A 23,562-nucleotide genomic window follows, 5' to 3' on the forward strand; every position below is an offset into this window, starting at 1 on the left:
ATAATTAGTAGGTGTAATTAATAAAATAATTAGTAGGTTAAATTACATTTCTGTAATAACAGCTTTTAGTGAGTTATTGCTCGGGTTCCAACCAGAACTTGTGACCTGCATTCATTGTTGAGCCTTTTCATGATCTGATCGGTAGAATCGACTAATTCACAAGATCCCTAATTTCATCATTTTGCTATCAGATTATTACATGACCTCGTTGTCATTTATTTTACACTTGGATTTCAAGACGTACAGGGTGTTTCAAAAAACTAGACTACTTGAGCAGCCTGATATTCTGTCGTTCCCAATGCTATACCCTTCTCTCTGGCAAGTTAAGGTGGTGGTGCTATGCCATTTCTAACAAGTAGTCAGCAAGACCCTCCGTCAACTATGGTGTTCACAGTGGAACAAAAAATAAAAATTGTGACTTTGTGTTTTGAGACAAAATCCGGAGTGCAGGTGTACTGTCAGTATTGCAGTATTAACACCCATAATGGACCTTCCAATGGGAGTATTCAGCGGTTTGTGGAGCACATCCAAGCACATGGAAACTTGAAAAATCAAAATAAAGACAGCTCACCAAGTGTTAGCCAGGACCAAGGGAACATTGATCTTGTGAGAGATTCTGCTATTGAAAGTCCTAAGAAATCCTAACATCGGTGTTCCCGAGAACTAGCGATCTCAGCCTCATCTGTGTGGTGCATTCTCATTTCTGAACTCAAGCTCTACTCCTACATCATATCTATAAGACATAAGCTAACTCTGAATGACGTGGCTAGACTAGTATCAATGTGTGATTTAGTGCTGTTAGCGAGATTCAAAATCCCGTCTCGGAACCGTCTCGATAAATTTTCAATTTTCATAACGGGATCTCGGATCGGCTCGGTTCCCAGCAAAGTAAAAAAAAAAAAAAAAAAAAAAAAAAAAAAAAAAAAAAAAAAAAAAAAAAAAAAAAAAAAAAAAAAAAAAATCATAAGGCTTCAAAAATAATGGAATTTCATTACAATATATAAACAACAATGAAAAAAATTCATTTCTGATGTTGAGTACTTAAATTCCGACTTAGCTTCCATTTACCGGGATGAAATAAAATACACCGCCTACATGCAGATGATCGGCCACCGACGGGACCGGGTTATCTCATTACAGTTTGTATTGTCGTGTAATTTCTTGCTCGGAATGTCAGAGGGAGAAAATGTTTCTGCCCAGGCATATTCGAGACCCGGTTGGAGTTTCATTATCATTTTGTGAGTTGTGATCGCCAAGGGGCTCGCTCCCCCCCCCCCCCCGTTCCCCTCCCCTCCCCCGCCTGGCAATGCCGGGTACTTCTGCTAGTAAATTATAAAGCAGGCGGTGTAGTGACAACCCCCCCCCCCCCTCCTTATTTTGACTCTGTGACTAAAGTAAACGTAATCAACTTATCAGGCCTAAAGTGGAGATAAGATAACCAAAATACTTTCACATTCAAACCATCAAACCAAACCCCGAGGGATTCTTACAATTTATAGATTTAGCGTTGCAATTAAACATAAACGTTCATCAAAAACTCATTTCATAAAACTACATAATGTATTGTACTTGTATTAATACATTGTGTGTAGAATAATCCGTTATAAACGTGTTTTGAATCCAAATAAACATCGTCCCTCCATTCACGGAGCCTCGAGCGAGTCCCTCGATATTAATGTGCTAAAGACCCTAGCAACCACATTCCGTAACTCGTCTCCAAGGACGGACACGTGACCGCAGCGTAAGGCGGGGCGAGGCGGAGTGATACAGCGGAAGGATTCAACGGTTTAAATGAAGCCGCGATGCGGCGGATTTTCATTGTGACCTTCATCCTGATTTCGTTACTTCCGCCACCAAAGGTGGATGGAGGTTATGTTTTCACTCCTGTCTGTTTGTCCGTTTGTTTGTGAACACAATATCTCAAAAAGTTGTGGACGGATTCGGACGAAATTTTGTGGAGATGCAGCGTGTGTGACAAGGACGACATGATTAGATGTTGGTGAAGATCCGGATTCGGAATTCGGATTCGTTTGCAGTGCATTGTTTGTTGACAAGGGGAAAATCCTGGAACAGTGAGTTTACTTTATCTATCATTGTTTGTGTCAGTTCAGCTGCACTTGCGAAAAATGATGCTTGTGCAGAAGCAGAGTAATGAAAGCAAGGCTCAATAAATGCCTCTATTATGGAAAATATCTGCAAGAAGTTGGAATTTTAACCGGGATTTTTTTACCGAGAAATTGCGTCAATCAATTTATCTCGGGACCGTCCCGAGACCGTCTCGAAAGCCGAAACCGCCGGGATTTCGTCCCGGTCTCGGCTCGGTTGACAGCCCTAGTGTGATTGGTTCAGTGACCGAATGGAAAGGTACCCAAATTGGATCAACTCCTTGTGGTTTTGTGATGAAACACACTTCCATTTGAATGGGGATATCAACAATCACAACAACATCTTCTGGGGTGGTGAGCCTCCTGAGGAGGTGTCTGAGATGTCCCTCAAGGGCCACAAGTCCACTTCATTCTGTGCATTGAATGCCAGATGGGGTATGCTGGGACCGTATTGGTTCTAGGATGCCAATGGTAAGATGGTGGCAGGCACTGGCGAGGTCTTACACTGATTCCATGCTGATCTTGCTCAACTACTGTCTCCAAACCAGCTCAAACTTGCATGGTTCAATGGTTCATGCAGGACGGTCCTCCACCGCACACTGCAGGTGAAACCATCGACTTGCTCCACCAGCTGTTTGGAAATGCTGTCATTAGCCTGGGCACAGCCCGGATTTGAATCCACTGGATTTTTACTTTTGGGGTGCTGCCCAAGGTCAAGTTTACGCCAACAAACCTGAAACCCTGGCTGTCCTGAAGCAGGAGGTGGAGGCCTACCGTCAGGCTCCCACTCCAGCCACTTCCAGACGAGTTGTGGAGAATTTCGGAGTCAGGATCAAATCCTGTTTGAACAGAGGCATTGAAAATGAAATTGAAACATTTACAAGAAAAAAGAACAAAAAACAAAAAAGAACACATTGAAAATGTCAATTACAAGCAGTTGAACGAGTGTTTCGAAAATGTCAAGGTGTATGCTTTACATCAATGTATCAAGGAACTTGCTACCTTCAGTAATCTTTCTAAAATAAAATGTTCAAATAGTCCACTTTTTTTGAAACATCCTGCATTCCAAGACTAAAATATACAGTCACGTGAAAAAGTAAGTAGACCCCATGTAAAGTTTTGACTTTTTCAACATATTTCAACACAGCTATTTGATCTTCATTTCAACAATATTGATAGATAAAGGCGATATAATATAACAAATATCATGAAACATTTACATTTTGTAGTCCATTGTATAATTTAAATAAACATAAATGCAAATTTCGCATGTGGAAAAAGTAAGTACACCCTTGGCTCTAATAGGTGGTATTGCCCCCTTTGGCAGAAACAACCTCAAATAGGCGTTTCTTATAACTGTCTACCAGTCTTTGACATCGACTGGGAGAAATTTTTGCCCACTCCTCCATGCAGAATTCTTTCAGCTGTGCGATGTTTGAGGATTGGTTGAGGTTTGGTTTGAGGATCCAGCCCACCCCTACGCTCTCGACAGAAACCTCGTGGGAGACACAAAGCACGGAAAGAGCAGAGGAGGCGGAAGAAGACATCGACTGCGATTGCGAAGTGAAAGACCCATCGACCAGGGTGTCAACAAGTCACTTGAGCCGTCTCAAGTGTTTGAAGTTTTATTTCAACAACACAAAGGACAAACTGGGAAGAAGTTGAACACTTGCTCATTGTGTCGTGACGATTTTCCACACTCGTCCACATTGAGACAAAATTGGTGAAGAATCAGCACAAGCGTTGTAAGGATTTTGTGGTTATCAGCATCAAGTCAAAAGGATAAAATGGAGGTGAATACATCAAGTTGTGGGAGGACCCCGGTACACTTGCTGAAACCCGCGAATGAAGATGACAACCAACGGGGAAAGCCATACAAGTGTTCCGTGTGTTCTAAGGTTTTTAGTCGTCCATCAGCCTTAAATAAACACAAACTAATTCACTTGGGAGAGAAGCCGTACAAGTGTTCCGTGTGTTCTAAGGATTTTCGTCATTCATCAAATTTAAATAAACACAAACGAATTCACACGGGAGAGAAACCGTACAAGTGTTCCGTGTGTTCTAAAGATTTTCGTCGTTCATCAACTTTAATTCTGGACTTCCAGTCCCTCGAGCGACGGGGCTTGCTTCGATCTCTCCACAGCATCAAAGTTTGAGTGTTTTCCCGTTCGTTTCTTTGTCAAATTTCCGCTGCGTATTTTGTTGTGGATGTGTTATTGTGTGTTTCTATTTGGTTTTGGTTTTGTAGTTTTGCAAATTTGTGTGTAATTAGTCGTTTCTTTGTTCGCGCCTCGTGCGGCCCGGTGTCTCGTGCGGCCTCCTCGTCTCGACTTGTGCCCCGCCCCCTATATCTCGTTTTTCTTTCACCTCTGCTCCTGCTTTCTCAAATCTATGTTCTCACTTAGAGACTTTTCCCAGATTGTTTTTCATGGTTTTGTTTAAATATTAATTTAAATATGTTTAAACCGCAGCCATGATGCTGACGCCCCCCCCCCCCCCCACCCTCCAGAATTTCCATGTTTTAAACGTTTCCCAGTGTGTACCCTGGATAAGAATAGGTACGCCGTATCCCTGCGTGTCGTAAGAGGCGACTAAGAGGGTTGGCGTCAGGAAGGGCATCCGGCCATAAAAACATTGCCTCAAAAAGAGAACCATGACAATTACAACTACATGTGGGCAGGGTACAGCCCGAAGTGGAAATCGGTTTCTGAGGTTTTGGACATGGAATGTAGGGACAATGACAGGGAGATCAGGAGAAGTGGTGGAAGTATTGGTCAGAAGAAGAGTGGACATATGTTGTGTGCAAGAGACGAGATGGAAGGGAAGTGGTGTGAGAATGGTGAAGGGTAGGCAGGGACAGAAATACAAGTTTGTGTGGCAAGGGTGCCTGGAGGGCGTGAATGGTGTTGGTGTCCTGTTTTCTGAGGAGTTTGTAGACAGTGTGGTGAGTGTGACGAGAGTGAGTGATAGGTTGATGATGGTGAAAATGATGATTGGAAAGCTCTTGGTGAACGTCATCTCGGGATATGCTCCGCAGGTCGGTCGAAGCGATGAAGAGAAGGACAAGTTCTGGTGTGCGATAGAGAAGCTGATGGAAAACGTGAAAGATGAGGAAGTTGTTGTGGTAGGAGGAGACCTAAATGGACATGTGGGAAGGAGTATGGATGGTTTTGACGGAGTTCATGGGGGTTACGGATATGGTGTGAGAAATGGAGAAGGTGAAAGGATTTTGGAGTTTGCTGATGGAGCTGATTTGTTGATTTGTAATACTCAGTTCCAGAAAGAGGATAATAAGCTTGTTACATACACGTCAGGTGGGTCGACGACAACCGTTGACTACCTGATGGTGCGTAGGCGAGATAGGGGGCACCTCCGGGACACAAAGGTGATCCCGGAGGAGGAGGCTGTTTCACAGCACCACTTGGTTGTCTGCGACGTAAGGGTGAAAGGTGCGAGGAGAGCTCGGCGGGTGAAGTACCAACCGAGAATGAAGGTGTGGAGGTTGAAAGAGGTGACAGTAAGGGAGGCATTAAAAGAGAGGCTGAGTAGGGTCGAGGATGATGTGGTTGAGCTTGAAAGTGGTTGGATGTCAATGAAAGCTTGTCTGTTGGGAGCCGTTGGTGAGGTATGTGGATGGACAAAAGGACCACCGAGGCACTCGGAAACATGGTGGTGGGATGATGAAGTTGGAAAGAGGATTGACGAGAAGAGGAAGAAGTTCAAGGAGTGGCAGAAGGCGAAGGGTACGGGAGCAGAAACAGCAGAGCATGAAAGTTATAAGGCAGCCAGGAAGGCTGCAAAGAAAGAGGAAGCAAAGGCGCAGGAGGCATGTAGGAAAATGTTCGGAGAACGCTTGGATTCGGAAGAGGGTCAGAAAGCAGTATTCAGGATTGCAAAGCAGATAGCGAAAGAGAGGTGTGATGTGATGGGGGTGAGTTGCTTGACGGATGAAGTGGGACAAATCGTTGTCGACCCAGATGGAATTAAAGGAAGATGGAAAAGATATATGGAAATGCTGTTGAATACAGAGAATGAATGGGATGGCAACATAGAGAGTAACCCAGTTTTAGGACCGGCAGAGAAGATAACTGAGAAGGAAGTTGAGGAAGCGATAAAAGCAATGAAGGGTAGAAAAGCGGGAGGGCCGACGGGAGTTGTGGGAGATATGTTGAAGGCAGCAGGAAGTTGGGGTGTGAAGAGAATGACAGAGATCTGTAATCTGGTGGTGAAAGAAGGCCGCATTCCAGTGGATTGGTAACTAAGTACCCTCGTCCCTCTATACAAGGGGAAAGGTGACCCTCTGGAGTGTGGCTCGTACCGAGCGATAAAGTTATTGGAGCATGGAATGAAGGTATTGGAAAGGGTGTTGGAGAGGAGGATAAGGAAGAAAGTGAAGATCGACGAAATGCAGTTTGGATTCATGCCAGGAAGAGGAACGACAGACGCGCTTTTCATTGTGAGGCAGTTGCAGGAGAAGTAAATGGAGAAGAGGAAGAAGTTGTTTCTTGGGTTTGTTGATCTGGAGAAAGCATTCGATCGGGTTCCACGCAAAGTATTGACATGGGCATTGAGGAAGTTAGGAGTGGAGGAATGGTTGATCAGAGTAGTGATGGCAATGTACAAAAGAGCGCGCACAGCTGTAAGGACGAAGGACGGGAACAGTGGTGAGTTTGAGGTGAAGGTGGGAGTGCATCAGGGGTCGGTACTAAGTCCACTACTATTTGTAGCTGTGATGGAGGTGCTGGCTCAGAACGTAAAGGAGGGTTTACCGTGGGAGTTGTTGTATGCAGATGATCTGGTGTTGATTGCGGAAAGTATGGATGGACTGAAGGAAAAGATGAACACGTGGAAGGAATGTATGGAGACAAAAGGTCTGAAGGTGAATATCGGAAAGACGAAGGTGATGGCAAGTGGTAAAGCATGTGGTGAGGTGGAAAGAACTGGGAAGTGGCCGTGTGCTGTGTGTAGGAAGGGTGTCGGAGTGAACTCCATTCAGTGTACAATGTGCGCTGAGTGGGTTCATCAAAAATGTAGTGGTCTGAGAGGGTCATTAACCAGTGTGGCAGCTACATTCAAATGTAAGGTTTGCACAGAGGGAGCTGCAGATGGAGGAAATGTTGAGTTGGATCTTGGAGACGGCGTGAAGCTGGAAGGTGTGAAAACATTTTGCTACCTCGGAGACATGCTGAATGGAGAAGGTGGATCAGACTCGGCAACGGTTGCTCGAGTGAGATGTGCATGGAAGAAGTTTCGGGAATTGAGTGGCGTGCTGATGATGAGGGGAGTGTCGTTGAAGCTGAAGGGAAAGGTGTATGCTGCATGTGTGAGAAGTGTTATGATTTATGGGAGCGAGACATGGGTAATGAACGTAGAGCAGCAACGAAGGTTGGAAAGGGTGGAAATGCGAATGGTTCGACAGATGTGCGGAGTATCATTGAGAGAGAGGAAGACAAATGATGAATTGCGAAAGATGATGGGAATGGAGCCTGTGATTGATGCTGTGAAGAGGAACAGGTTGAGATGGTTTGGTCCTGTGTTGAGGAAGGATGAAAGTGACTGGTTGAGAAGAGTGATGGAAATGAATGTAGAAGGAAGTAGAAGACGGGGAAGACCGAGAAAGACTTGGCTAAAGATGGTGGAAGGAGAAATGCGGGCAAGGGGGTTAACAAGGAGAGATGCAGAAAATAGGGCAAAATGGAGAAGATTGTCATGGGGACCGCAAGGCTAACCCCCGCTCTAGCAGGGAAAATGACCTTTTAAAATGCATGTTGTTGTTGTTGTTGATGTTTAAGGGGTTTCTTGCATGCACAGCTCGTTTCAAATCCCCCCACAACATCTCGATGGGATTTAGATCTGGGCTTTGACTTAGCCATTCCCAGAACCCTCCATTTCTTTCTTTTCAGCCATTCCTTGGTGGATTTACTGGTATGTTTCGGGTCATTGTCATGTTGCAAGGTCCACCCTCGGTTGAGCTTCAAATTTCCAACAGATGGCCTCACATTATCCTCAAGCACCCTCTGGTACAATGAAGAATTCATAGTGGATTCTATGATGGTAGGCTGCCCAGGCCCTGATGCAGCAAAGCTGCCCCAAACCATAATATTTCCACCACCATGCTTTACATTTGGTATCCGGTTCTTGTGGTCAAATGCTGTCTTTGGTTTTCGCCAAACATGTCTTCTGGTACTGTGGCCAAATAGCTCTACCTTTGACTCATCTGTCCAGAGCACATTGTTCCAGAAGTGCTGGTCTTTGCCTTGGTGTTCATTGGCAAACTTTAGTCTTGCCCTGATGTTCTTTCTGGACAGCAAAGGTTTCCTCCTGGCACACCTCCCATGTAGATCAAATTTGTGCAGCCTCTTTCTAATGGTAGACTCGTGCACTTTGACATCAACAGTGGCAAGAGCTACCTGTAGGTCCTGTGATGACATTCTGGGGTTCTTAGAGACTTCTTTCAGCATCTTGCGGTCTGCTCTCGGGCTGAACTTGCTGGGGTGGCCTGGCCTGAACAAGTTGGCAGTTGTTTGGAATCTTCTCCACTTGTAGATGATCTTCCGGACAGTCGAATGATTGATTTCAAATTGTTTGGAGATCTTTTAAATCCCTTCCCAGACTCGTAGGTATCTATAACCTTCTTTCTGAAGGCCTCAGAGAGCTCTTTTGATCAAGGCATGGTGACGCCGCACACTTCAACAACAAAGAGCAAACCAAACTAAATGTCTGAGGTTTAAATAAGACAGGTTCCTCCAAGATCCTCTCTAACGATGTTCTAATCATTTGCACCTGAGCTGGTCCACCTGATTCTAATTTTAGGTATTTGAAGTCGTGATAAATGTAGGGATGTACTTACTTTTTCCACATGCGAAATTTGCATTTATGTTTATCTAAATTATACAATGGACTACAAAATGTAAATGTTTCATGATATTTGTTATATTATATCACCATTATCTGTCAATATTGTTTAAATGAAGATCAAATAGCTGTATGTTGAAATATGTTGAAAAAGTCAAAACTTTACATGGGGTGTACTTACTTTTTCATGTGACTGTAGCTGGGGCCTTTATTGACCAGCTGAACATTGAAGAAGTGCATGAGAGATGTCGTTTTTATTTGTACTTTAACAAATCCTCTTTCTTTACTTTAACGAATCCTCTTTCTGTACTTTAACAAATCCTCTTTCTTTACTTTAACAAATCCTCTTTCTTTACTTTAACAAATCCTCTTTCTGTACTTTAACAAATCCTCTTTCTGTACTTTAACGAATCCTCTTTCTGTACTTTAACAAATCCTCTTTCTTTACTTTAACAAATCCTCTTTCTTTCCTTTAACAAATCCTCTTTCTGTACTTTAACAAATCCTCTTTCTGTACTTTAACAAATCCTCTTTCTGTACTTTAACAAATCCTCTTTCTGTACTTTAACAAATCCTCTTTCTTAACTTTAACGAATCCTCTTTCTTTACTTTAACAAATCCTCTTTCTGTACTTTAACAAATCCTCTTTCTTTACTTTAACAAATCCTCTTTCTTTACTTTAACAAGTCCTCTTTCTGTACTTTAACAAATCCTCTTTCTGTACTTTAACAAATCCTCTTTCTTTACTTTAACAAATCCTCTTTCTTTCCTTTAACAAATCCTCTTTCTGTACTTTAACAAATCCTCTTTCTGTACTTTAACAAATCCTCTTTCTGTACTTTAACAAATCCTCTTTCTGTACTTTAACAAATCCTCTTTCTTAACTTTAACGAATCCTCTTTCTTTACTTTAACAAATCCTCTTTCTGTACTTTAACAAATCCTCTTTCTTTACTTTAACAAATCCTCTTTCTTTACTTTAACAAGTCCTCTTTCTGTACTTTAACAAATCCTCTTTCTGTACTTTAACAAATCCTCTTTCTTTACTTTAACAAATCCTCTTTCTGTACGTTAACAAATCCTCTTTCTTTACTTTAACAAATCCTCTTTCTGTACTTTAACAAATCCTCTTTCTGTACTTTAACAAATCCTCTTTCTGTACTTTCACAAATCCTCTCTGTACTTTAACAAATCCTCTTTCTTTACTTTAACGAATCCTCTTTCTGTACTTTAACAAATCCTCTTTCTTAACTTTAACGAATCCTCTTTCTTTACTTTAACGAATCCTCTTTCTGTACTTTAACAAATCCTCTTTCTTTACTTTAACAAATCCTCTTTCTGTGCTTTAACAAATCCTCTTTCTTTCCTTTAACAAATCCTCTTTCTGTACTTTAACAAATCCTCTTTCTGTACTTTAACAAATCCTCTTTCTGTACTTTAACAAATCCTCTTTCTTAACTTTAACGAATCCTCTTTCTTTACTTTAACAAATCCTCTTTCTGTACTTTAACAAATCCTCTTTCTTTACTTTAACAAATCCTCTTTCTTTACTTTAACAAGTCCTCTTTCTGTACTTTAACAAATCCTCTTTCTGTACTTTAACAAATCCTCTTTCTTTACTTTAACAAATCCTCTTTCTGTACGTTAACAAATCCTCTTTCTTTACTTTAACAAATCCTCTTTCTGTACTTTAACAAATCCTCTTTCTGTACTTTAACAAATCCTCTTTCTGTACTTTCACAAATCCTCTTTCTGTACTTTAACAAATCCTCTTTCTTTACTTTAACGAATCCTCTTTCTGTACTTTAACAAATCCTCTTTCTTTACTTTAACAAATCCTCTTTCTTTACTTTAACGAAGCCTCTTTCTGTACTTTAACGAATCCTCTTTCTGTACTTTAACAAATCCTCTTTCTTTACTTTAACAAATCCTCTTTCTTTACTTTAACAAATCCTCTTTCTGTACTTTAACAAATCCTCTTTCTGTACTTTAACGAATCCTCTTTCTGTACTTTAACAAATCCTCTTTCTTTACTTTAACAAATCCTCTTTCTTTCCTTTAACAAATCCTCTTTTTGTACTTTAACAAATCCTCTTTCTGTACTTTAACAAATCCTCTTTCTGTACTTTAACGAATCCTCTTTCTGTACTTTAACAAATCCTCTTTCTGTACTTTAACAAATCCTCTTTTTGTACTTTAACAAATCCTCTTTCTTAACTTTAATGAATCCTCTTTCTGTACTTTAACAAATCCTCTTTCTTTACTTTAACAAATCCTCTTTCTTTACTTTAACAAATCCTCTTTCTGTACTTTAACAAATCCTCTTTCTTTACTTTAACGAATCCTCTTTCTGTACTTTAACGAATCCTCTTTCTGTACTTTAACAAATCCTCTTTCTTTACTTTAACAAATCCTCTTTCTGTACTTTAACAAATCCTCTTTCTGTACTTTAACAAATCCTCTTTCTGTACTTTAACAAATCCTCTTTCTGTACTTTAACAAATCCTCTTTCTTTACTTTAACAAATCCTCTTTCTTTACTTTAACAAGTCCTCTTTCTGTACTTTAACAAATCCTCTTTCTGTACTTTAACAAATCCTCTTTCTTTACTTTAACAAATCCTCTTTCTGTACGTTAACAAATCCTCTTTCTTTACTTTAACAAATCCTCTTTCTGTACTTTAACAAATCCTCTTTCTGTACTTTAACAAATCCTCTTTCTGTACGTTAACAAATCCTATTTCTTTACTTTAACAAATCCTCTTTCTGTACTTTAACAAATCCTCTTTCTGAACTTTAACAAATCCTCTTTCTGTACATTAACAAATCCTCTTTCTTTACTTTAACAAATCCTCTTTCTGTACTTTAACAAATCCTCTTTCTGTACTTTAACAAATCCTCTTTCTGTACTTTAACAAATCCTCTTTCTGTACTTTAACAAATCCTCTTTCTGTACTTTAACAAATCCTCTTTCTGTACTTTAACAAATCCTCTTTCTGAACTTTAACAAATCCTCTTTCTGTACTTTAACAAATCCTCTTTCTTTACTTTAACAAATCCTCTTTCTGAACTTTAACAAATCCTCTTTCTGTACTTTAACAAATCCTCTTTCTTTACTTTAACAAATCCTCTTTCTGTACGTTAACAAATCCTCTTTCTGTACTTTAACGAATCCTCTTTCTGTATGTTAACAAATCCTCTTTCTTTACTTTAACGAATCCTCTTTCTGTACTTTAACAAATCCTCTTTCTGTACTTTAACGAATCCTCTTTCTGTATGTTAACAAATCCTCTTTCTTTACTTTAACGAATCCTCTTTCTGTATGTTAACAAATCCTCTTTCTGTACTTTAACAAATCCTCTTTCTGTACTTTAACAAATCCTCTTTCTGTACTTTAACAAATCCTCTTTCTGTACTTTAACAAATCCTCTTTCTGTACTTTAACAAATCCTCTTTCTGAACTTTAACAAATCCTCTTTCTGTACTTTAACAAATCCTCTTTCTTTACTTTAACAAATCCTCTTTCTGAACTTTAACAAATCCTCTTTCTGTACTTTAACAAATCCTCTTTCTTTACTTTAACAAATCCTCTTTCTGTACGTTAACAAATCCTCTTTCTGTACTTTAACGAATCCTCTTTCTGTATGTTAACAAATCCTCTTTCTTTACTTTAACGAATCCTCTTTCTGTACTTTAACGAATCCTCTTTGTTTACTTTAACGAATCCTCTTTCTGTACTTTAACAAATCCTCTTTCTTTACTTTAACGAATCCTCTTTCTGTACTTTAACAAATCCTCTTTCTTTACTTTAACGAATCCTCTTTCTGTACTTTAACGAATCCTCTTTCTGTACTTTAACAAATCCTATTTCTTTACTTTAACAAATCCTCTTTCTTTACTTTAACAAATCCTCTTTCTGTACTTTAACAAATCCTCTTTCTTTACTTTAACGAATCCTCTTTCTGTACTTTAACAAATCCTCTTTCTGTACTTTAACAAATCCTCTTTCTTTACTTTAACGAATCCTCTTTCTGTACTTTAACAAATCCTCTTTCTGTACTTTAACGAATCCTCTTTCTTTACTTTAACAAATCCTCTTTCTGTACTTTAACAAATCCTCTTTCTTTACTTTAACGAATCCTCTTTCTGTACTTTAACAAATCCTCTTTCTGTACTTTAACAAATCCTCTTTCTTTACTTTAACGAATCCTCTTTCTGTACTTTAACAAATCCTCTTTCTTTACTTTAACGAATCCTCTTTCTGTACTTTAACGAATCCTCTTTCTTTACTTTAACAAATCCTCTTTCTGTACTTTAACAAATCCTATTTCTTTACTTTAACGAATCCTCTTTCTGTACTTTAACGAATCCTCTTTCTGTACTTTAACGAATCCTCTTTCTGTACTTTAACAAATCCTATTTCTTTACTTTAACGAATCCTCTTTCTGTACTTTAACAAATCCTCTTTCTGTGCTTTAACAAATCCTCTTTCTTTACTTTAACGAATCCTCTTTCTGTACTTTAACAAATCCTCTTTCTGTGCTTTAACAAATCCTCTTTCTTTACTTTAACAAATCCTCTTTCTTTACTTTAACAAATCCTCTTTCTTTACTTTAACAAATCCTCTTTCTGTACTTTAACAAATCCTCTTTCTGTACTTTAACAAATCCTCTTTCTGTACTTTAACAAATCCTCTTTCTTTACTTTAACAAATCCTCTTTCTGTACTTTAACAAATCCTCTTTCTGTGCTTTAACAAATCCTCTTTCTTTACTTTAACAAATCCTCTTTCTTTACTTTAACAAATCTTCTTTCTGTACTTTAACAAATCCTCTTTCTGTACTTTAACAAATCCTCTTTCTGTGCAACCTGATGGTACACACAGGTGATGAGTCAAGAAATCCAGAGTTCATTAAAACAACAGAACGAGATCATCGCAGAGAAGCAGATCAATGTGTACGAAGAACTTGCAAAAGTCGAGCCTGCTGTCATCGAGTCCCAAAATGGTAGACCTCAGACAAACCACCTACCTCACCCCCCGCCCCACTCCCCCCCTCTATCCCCCCCCCCCCAGCCCCCACTTCTCCTCTCGTGGTTGTTATTCATCTTAAAATGGTGGACTCTTCCTGCTGTCACCCCATTCTTGCTTTTAAAATGAGAGAGATTCTACTTGCTTCAACCCTCCCTCCTCTACCATCCCTCAAAAAAAACATATCGTAGAGAATTTATGAGTAGGTGCTACAACCCCTCCCCACACACCTCCTCAGTTCGGACCCAATGCACCACCCTCAGTTCCACCACCATAATGGGCATTATGTGAAAGTACAAAGCACTATGACAATGTTTTTCATGTCTATAGATTGGAGGACATCTTGTTTTGCTGATATTGTGAATTTATTGCCTGTTCTTGTTTTTCTCTGACCCGATGTGAGTTCTGTACATCGATATAATTTTACCATATCTGGACCAAATCGACATCGGTTTTAATTCACACACAGCACTGAGACTTTGGAGCAAACACCAAGAGAAAAACAAATTCAAAGATTCCATGATCCTGTAGTGTCAAGAAGACAAGATAGATGGGGCAGTTACCCTGTGTTCAGGAACACCCAAGGGGCCAGAAGACCGCCACAGGTGTGTTTATACTGCAGTGTTAGCTTGACACATTTTTATGCCTCCGCCGAAGAAGTCGCCGGAGGCATTATGTTTTCAGGTTGTCCGTCCGGCTCTCCATCCGTCCGTCCTTCCGTCCGTGATAGGTTTTCGTTACCGCGATAACTTGAGAACGGCTGAAGGAATCTTAGTCAAACTTGTCACAGGTATGTATAATGAGGTAAGTATGAACTGATTCGATTTTTGGGGCAAAGGGTCAAAGGTCAAAGGTCATGTTAGGTAAAAAATACTGTTACCGCAATAACTTGTGAACCAGTTATGGGATTCTGACCAAATTTGGTACAATTATCTAGAATGATGCAAAGATGAACCGATTGGATTTTGGGGTCAAGAGGTGAAAGTCTGTAATATGTCTATAACTTGAGAACGGCTGAAGTGATCTAATTCAATCTTGGTACAGGTTTGTATAATGTTGTAAAGATTAAGTGATTAGATTTTGGGGTCATAGTTCAAAGGTCAAATTCTGTAATAGGTCTATAACTTGAGAACGGCTGAAGTGATCCAATTCAAACTTGGTGCAGGCATGTACCATACGTATAGTTGTTCCTGCATTTTAGTTGAAGATTATTGGAGCCATTGGTTAAATAAATCAAGTGAATCAAGTAATAAATGCTACTATTGACATCGAGGAGGCAAACTTGGAAAGTGTGCTGTGTGACCTGAAAGAGATCCAGTACCACGACACGGCTATTTTGATTGAAGGCAAGTGTGTTGCCAACATAACTGACAATTTCCCCAAAATTCTCACAGAACAATGAGAGCAGAGGCAGAAAGAAAAAAAGAAAAGAAAAATATTTCATGATTAATTGCCACATGAGTCATGCATGATCTTTATACATGATCGAGGCTAATGGAAGAGCAAGAGGAGAATGGAAGGGAACAAAATGGAAAGGGGGAAACACCAACAGCAGAGTAGAAGTGAGACCAAGAAGACTGTAATGAAACAGAGAAGAGAAAACTTCTAACAAACTATCAACTATGATTGGAGGATCAACAACCCGTTACACAACTGTACAAGATATCAACCACCTGTTCAGCTTTTTGTGGAGAGGCTGGAGTTGTCTGAGGCAGATATTAGAGGTACATGGTGGTATGTTGCAACTCAGCACAATGATGCGTCTTAATTTGAGTTGCTTGAAGAAATTGTCCATCTGAAGACTATCCACTTTTAATAAAAGGAGAATCATCCGTCCGTGTTTCTGTGTGTCTGTCACTCTTTCTTCTAAAGGGTTCCTGCTATCATAGAATAATAAAAATGGCATCGCCGGAAAGCAAACGATCGATTCTCTTGGAGCAAAACTCCATGTCTGTTTAATCATAGGGTTACCTGGTTTGCCCGTCTGTCTGAGAGGGAAGAGGAAGAAGCAGGATTTGGAGCTTTAATGTAGCTGTTCCAACAGTAGGACAATGATATTACAGCTTTAGAATAAAACGTGACAGACACGGAAGGAGCACACAAAATTATATAAAGTAATACTTCTCGAAGGAATAGAAAAATATATAATATAATTTGGAAGGAGCACATAAACTACAGAGTTCATAGACATGTTAATGAAACAAAGCTTTCATAGAACACCTTACCCCACGCAGTCTTGAGAAAAAGGACATACGAAGGGCCTTGTTGAGACTAAGTAGCTCTATATTTATATATATTTATATGTCACAATCTATATTTCATATGAGCCGCCATTTTGGCTGAATCTCAATATTTCCCAATGTTGGGAGCGTGAGCGGCAAAAGTGATTGGTCGAGATGGTGTTTCCTGTTTGGAATGATTTTCAATTTTTGTACCTTAATACTCCTCTGTGCGGATGCGCGATTGGGGCGAGATTCCGTACAATTTTACAAATTCAGACCAAATTACTACTAAACTGCAGGTTCGAGTTCGGATTCATGTTCCGATTCATGTTAAACAGTGTAGACAGACAGACAGACAAAGTGAACCAATTGCTTAAGCTTCACATGTGTGGGGTAACAACAATTACAGCAACAACAGAATGTTATAAAAGGTCCTTTTTCACGAGTTTAACTTCATTTTACCTCCTCATTGAGACTCACACACAGACATGCTTTGTGAAGTGCAACATGCTTTCTTTTGATTTAATCCGTGTAGGTACGGCTCGTGTTGTAAATCCTGGAGCACATACTCCTAGCTCATTGCATCTTCTGAACAAAAGTGTGCACTTCAAATTGAAGACAATACCTGTACAGCACTTCAGGTGTTCATGTATGCTGACGAGCTCTCATTCAGTAAACCTCGGGAAAAACTTATTGTACAACACAACAGATGAAATGACCATGCCTTCTCTCATATTGAAGGTGAACTAGCACTAAGACTTCACTTTAGTTAAGTGACACTTAAACATATTGAAATATATTAATTAACTTGTGGAAATTCTTCTTTCTCTTCCCAAATTGTCTAGCCGTGAAATCCATAAAGAAGCAGCACCTGGTGGAGGTTCGCTCGATGGCCAATCCCCCGGCAGCCGTCAAAATGGCTCTGGAGTCAATTTGTCTCCTACTTGGTGAGAACACTACAGATTGGAAGCAAATCCGCACAGTTATCATCCGAGACAACTTCATCCCAACCATCATCAACTTCTCTGCTGATGAGATCACGTAAGATGGACTCAAAATACATCTTTCCATCTATTTTTCTCTGTGGCGTTAAAAATACCTTCCGATTGTGAATATCGTCACATCCACAAAATGCCCATCCTAATATTTTGCGAGTTCAAGGGTTTGATTATATAAGAGACGTTGAAAGAGTTATATAAATTATTTATTTGATCACAATAGTTTTGGACATTCCAAGGTTAAAAAAAAGAAATAATATACATATATATATATATGACTACGTAATTAGCAAAAAGATATGTGTTTTTATTCATACACAATCCTCATTATGCTTCTCGTAGAACCTTTTGAACACCTCGTATATGGTATGAGACATGTAATAAAACTGTGCAAAGCATGACTATAACTGTCCTCTTAATGGGTTTGAAAATTATTCTTGTTCTTCACGAATCAAGGAATTGCCCAGAATTGCCTTGGAGCTTTTTCTGTACTTTCAGCACTTCTCATTAGTAAAGACTGCAGCTGTGTGGAATCTGTTCGATAAATTAAGGGAAATCTTGGGGTTTTGTGTGCTCTATCTTTCAGCAGTCCTTCACATTTTCAGTCAACTGCAATGCCTGAGTTACAAAAAGGCCAGACAGTTATATGATGTGCAATTGCATTGTTTTAGTATGTGACGCACAAGGAAATGGTATCACAGTGAGTAATGTGTTTGGTGAAGTTTTTGCTTGTAAAAAACATCCGTTTGATGATGGTCATGATGCTTCACTGTATGCGGAATATTGTGGTGGCCTGTAGGCAGTATTTGAACGTTTTTATTACTTAGCAACTTTTTTTTTTTGACATGTATATTGATCACTCTGATTTGTGTGTTTGTCTGTCCGCTGACTCATACTTGCCTACAGGTCACAATTTTAAACTGATCTTCACGAAACCTCGCCAAATAATGGAGTTGGTTGTCCAACAGAATCCTATTTATTTTTGAAGTTAAAAGGTCAACAAAGGCCATAGGTCAACCACATTTTTCAAATTTCTAAAATTTTCAATTTCAATCTCAATTTTCATCCGTTTGACTTGAAATTTGAATAGGATTTTCATATCAGCTAACTGAATTCAACCACCAACTATTTTTGAGGTCAATATAGGCCAAAAGGGCAACATAGGCGAGAAGGTCAACATAGGCCAAGAGGTCAACATAGGCCAAAGGTCAATAACCTTTTAAAATTCCGAAAATCCTCAATTTTCATCCGATTGACTTGAAATTTGAATGGGAATTTTATATCAGGTCACTGAATTCAACCACCACCTATTTTTTTTAGGTCAAAAAGATGCTTTATTGTGTGCATTCTATTTTGTTCTCTTTTGTCAAGTGTCGCTCCTTGGCGCAAGTGTCAAGTCTATGCTTCAAATAGGGGACCGAAAAACAACATACAACCACGGTTCCCGAAAAAGGCCAACCCCCGCTTTGCGGGGAAAAATGGCCTCTAAAGGTGTTTTTTTTTTTTTTTTTTTGTCAAGTGTCGCTCCATGAGTGATTTTTCATTTTTATGTTTTTACAGGCTCGAAGGCTCATGGAGGAGCTGCGATACAAATCACGCACACATGCACACATATCTATACCATAAAAGTAGCCGTATGTGCCTCCATGTGTCTGTCCGTGTGTGTGTGTGCATGCGAGTTCCAGACCCCTCTATAACTTTAGACCCTTTGACACCCTGAAGACCCGTTTAATTCGTTAAAGTGGTGCCTGGAACCTGGAACTAAACCCATTGCAACCTTTAAGACCATTTTGTGCCTTAAAACCCTTAAGACCCACGACACCCTAAGACCCTTTAGACCCCCAATACTCCATGACCCATAAGCCCCCTAATACCATTTTTAACCCTAATACCCTTTCAGACCCTTCAGACCCCTAGGACCATTTAGGCCTTTAGGACCTTACTACCCTGTCGATCCTATAGACCCCATTATAACCCTTAGACCTCCAAGACATTCTGACTGAGGGCTTTCTGCAGTAACACCTGAGGGTCATCAGCCTTAATCAAAAGGCCCCCATTGGAAAACTGTCTCAGTACTAATCTGAGAGGGCACAAAATGAACCACCTTTAGTTTAGAGGCCATTTTTCCCCGCAGAGCAGGGGTTGGCCTTTTTCGGGCACCGTGGTCCCCTTTTTGAAGCAATGTTTTATGGCCGGATGCCCTTCCTGCCGCCAACCCTGTTAGTCGCCGCTTGTGACACACAGGGAATTACCAGTGAACTGGAACTCAATTTGCCGACCTCAGAAGGATGACAGGCTGAGTCAACCTCCCTGGTGTTAATTCAGCGATCGACCGGGATTCGAACCCAGAATCTTCGGATCCCAAGCCGGCACCCTAACCGCAGAGGGCACAAAATGGAATTCACTAATTAATTTTAATTCGTTAAAGTGGTGCCTGGAACTAACTTACACTCTCTGTGTCAGGATTGCTCATCTTTCTTTCTGTCTCAATCAAACTATAACTACCGGGCTAGCTTCAACCTCTCTTTCGTGCAAACAAACATATTACATTTTTCAACATACACTATTCATCATACCCTTTTCATCACATACTTTTCATCACACACTTTTCATGATACACTTTTCATCATACACTTTTCATCATACACTTTTCATGATACACTTTTCATGATACACTTTTCATCACACACTTTTTATCACACACTTTTTATCGTCCACTTTTCTTACTTATTTTCACTCCTCACCTTTACATTCTCTCTCTTTTATTTCTCTTTCCTCACATTTACAAATTCAGTTATTTTATTTACGGCCTGGCCTCGATGTGGACTATATAGGCCATGACTGGAGCCTTCAATTCTGAAATTAAAATTTAAAAACTTGGTTGGTAGCATAGCGAAAAGTCCCACGTGGTGTACAAAAAGGTGTCCATGACAACAATTTCACCCCATTATCATCAAATGGGACTTTTTAAATGATTTTATTACCAAACCTCAGTAATTTTTCAAGATATCAGATTTGTATATGTGTTGCTTATTTGTATATGTTGTTGCTACAGCTTATTTGTATGTATGTGTTGTAAATGTTTATAAAATCTGGTCAAACCTAGTCAAAGGTCAAGGTCAATGTCATCCAAAACATGTAAAACACCAATTAGGCCACAATAACAAAATGGAAGAACCAAATTTGTTATTCACAACATTCAATCATGTAAAAACACCTGATAGGTCAAATCATCCAAATTAGGAAATTGCTGTTTCCATGGCAACTATTGTTTATTACAATTATCGGGCTTTTCACACATATTATTTGAATCACTTGTCTGAAAGATAGTTCTTCTTCTGAGTGTACCGCCATTGTCTACAAGGTAAACATACACCACGTGCCACCCCCTGAGGTGGGGTCAAAAGGTCAAATGGCAAAGGATGCAGTTTGGGGCACATTTTTAAACACTTTTAAATGAAACTGCGTATGCAATCAACATTGGGGGCCGCATGAAATATGCAATGAGTTTTTGGATTTGATCCCTGGTTCATGCCCCATGGGGTGGGGACTTTAGGTCACAGGGGTCAAAATGGGAATTTTTTTTTTATACTAAAAATTTGATATTGGGTTATGCCTGATGTAACGTCTTTATACCTTGACTTGGGTGGGAAGCGTGGGAATTTGCGATGGAGCTCCGTCGACTTCACTTTAGTTGTGAATCATATTGCGTTTCCTCACCGGTCTAATAAGTCCTAGTCTTGGCTGATTATATGAATGTGTCTCTCAGTGACTCGATTCGTGAGAAGATGAAGAGGAGCTATCTATCAAACCCAAACTACAATTATGAGGGTGTTAACCGTGCTTCGCTTGCCTGCGGCCCCATGGTGAAATGGGCAATAGCACAGGTACAGTCGAGAGATTCAGCAGTCTCCTTCCAGGCCTTTATGCCTTTATGCCTTTATGACACTTAAACATTACACCTATTTTTATTTATTTATTTTTTTTGTATACAAGATCGAGGCTCATGTAAGAGCTAACATTAATGACAAAAAAAAAAAACGGACACATAAAACATCATAAAGGGAGTGGGAGACAAGATTGGGAGAGAGGTGGAAGCACACAAGTTCAACATTTGAGAGCAGGGACATCGGGAGATCTGTGGAAGGTAGAGGGCTTGGGGGGAGGAGGCGCGGGAAGGGGGTGGGGGGTGGGAGAGGTAAAAAATAAAACACATGGACACTGCAAGGACTTCCAGGAAAGAAGTTGGTATTTCAGAAAAGTGTATCTGGGGTGAATTAACAGGGGTAAAAAAGATCAAGGTTTTGGATGGGGGAAGATAAGAGATGGTGGTGAACAGCTGTTTTAAAGACCTGTTAATTGTTTTTTAAGTCGGAAGTACAGAAGATGTAAAGGAGAATGCTAAATCCCATGGTTAAGAAAAATGACATTTTAAACATCAAGAATAAACAAGCAAAGGGAATGCATGTCATCCACAATGGGTGCACTGGCATCACATGTAGATCAGACCAAGTGAAGCAGGAAGATTATCCCGACCCTAAATCTTTCTTAGTCGTCTCATTCGGCTTCTTTTCAAGCCCTCCCAAAAGGTTTTGCTTATCATTCCAAAATTGTTTTCTATTGTTGTTGCTTCTATAAGTGAATGGTATGTCACCCCTCTAGCTGAACTATGCAGATATGCTAAAGCGTGTGGAACCCCTGCGGAATGAGCTAAAGAAACTCGAAGGTGATGCGAAGGATAACCAGGCTCGAGCAGATGAGGTGGAACACATGATTGGTGAGCTGGAGGCGAGCATTGCTCGCTACAAGGATGAGTATGCAGTGCTCATCTCGCAGGCACAGGCCATCAAAGCTGATCGTGCGGCCGTTGAAGCGAAGGTGAGGCTTGGATCCGAGGCAGAGCTTGTTGGCCTGTTTAGTTTTCCCATTTTATCCATAGCTCGTGATTCTGGGATCCTAGATTGAAACCTCATGTATATTGTCTCGTAATAACATGTTCATTTGTACATTGTCTACTAATATGAGCAGCTTGGTGATTGAGTTGGTAAAGACTTGTTGCATTGCCCTCACTAATGTGGGTTTGATAATTTCCATGGCTGCTCAAGCAGAAATATTTGTCTGTACCCTGCAATAGAGTGGCAACCTGTCCAAAGTCCTCAGACACAGAGGTTTTTTTGTATGCATAGTTAAGGCTCAGGGAAGAGCTAGTTCACTGAACGGATCAGGACATACCATGACGAAAAGTAACAGTCGAGAGAGTGGGGTACACCAACAGCAGAGCCAAAGGCCACGTCAGGGAGGGGCATTCAAACAATTGGTATGGGGAGGAATGGGGGCAGGAGAGATACATGGGGGTGAACAAGATGAAAACAGAATGAGGAGGGATTCGGGTGGACTTAACGAGGGTAGAACATATCATGGTTTTGATTGGGGGAAGATCTGAGATGGTGGTGAACAGCTGCCTTGAAGACCTGGAGGGAAGTATGAGATTGAAGAGGATGTGGAAGTCAGTTCCACACGCAGGGAAAAAAAGAGGAACGAATGAGTGGAGGTGCATAGTGATCCTGGATTTAGGTAGTTTCACCAGAAGGGGTTTGATGGTGGACTGTGTGTGCGATGCAAAAACCTTAGGGGAGGGGTGCAAAGCATGGAAAGAGCAGAGGGGGCAAGACCAGAAAGGAGGTGGTAGAAGACAGAGAGGCCACTGACCTGTCTGTGAAGGTGAAGTGATAGACCCATGCACTTAGTTTCATAGTGGGAGATTCCAATAAAATTTAAGGCTTTAGTTTTCACAGTGTCAAGCTGAGCAAGATGTGAGGCAGGGGAGCCAGCCCAGAGGGGAGAACAGTACTCCATCAAACAGCAGATGAAAGCCATGTAGGTGGATAGGAGTTCAGGTGTGCCAAGGAATGGAGTTTATAGGAGGATGCCCGGCCGGCGGCTGGCTTTGGAGGCCAACTTTGAAATGTGGTTTGTCCAGGTAAGATCATGGCTGACAGTGAGACCCAGGAGTTTGAATGACTGAACCTCCTGAAGAGGATTGTTAAGAAAGTAGATGGGCGATTTGCCAGACGGTCCTTTCGGAGAGAGATAGTGAGAGTGTGAGATTTGTCAGGATTGAGACATAATCAAAGTGTTTGACCATCTTGTGATTTTTTTTCCAAGTTCCAAAGAGAGGGAAGGTTCACTTGGTATGAATGACCCTGAAGCTCTTTCAAGAATATGGGTCTCCACACCTGACAAATGTCCTTGTGAAGGGACACACATACTTCCTAATGCCCTTTTGCTACATGTGATATATCTGCAGGGTATACCACGAGCCTTAAACCGCCTTTAAAAAGCTTGTGGTGAAGTTCT

The 23,562-nt window shown here is 40.3% G+C and overlaps 1 protein-coding gene across 2 annotated transcripts in view; it reads left to right on the forward strand.

Annotated features, from left to right (window-relative positions):
* LOC137437086 (cytoplasmic dynein 1 heavy chain 1) overlaps positions 1-23,562 on the forward strand; it is a 263,109-nt gene that overhangs the window by 148,765 nt on the left and 90,782 nt on the right. For both annotated transcript variants that reach the window (XM_068131446.2, XM_078786887.1), the window contains exons 55-58: positions 13,842-13,962; positions 17,053-17,248; positions 20,975-21,092; positions 21,868-22,083. In XM_068131446.2, coding sequence (XP_067987547.2) covers positions 13,842-13,962; positions 17,053-17,248; positions 20,975-21,092; positions 21,868-22,083 — 651 coding nt within the window. The remainder of the gene's footprint in view (positions 1-13,841; positions 13,963-17,052; positions 17,249-20,974; positions 21,093-21,867; positions 22,084-23,562) is intronic.

The sequence above is a fragment of the Myxine glutinosa genome, chromosome 11 (assembly GCF_964187855.1).
Source record: "Myxine glutinosa chromosome 11, kmMyxGlut1.1, whole genome shotgun sequence".
In the NCBI taxonomy this organism is placed as follows: Eukaryota; Metazoa; Chordata; class Myxini; order Myxiniformes; family Myxinidae; genus Myxine; species Myxine glutinosa.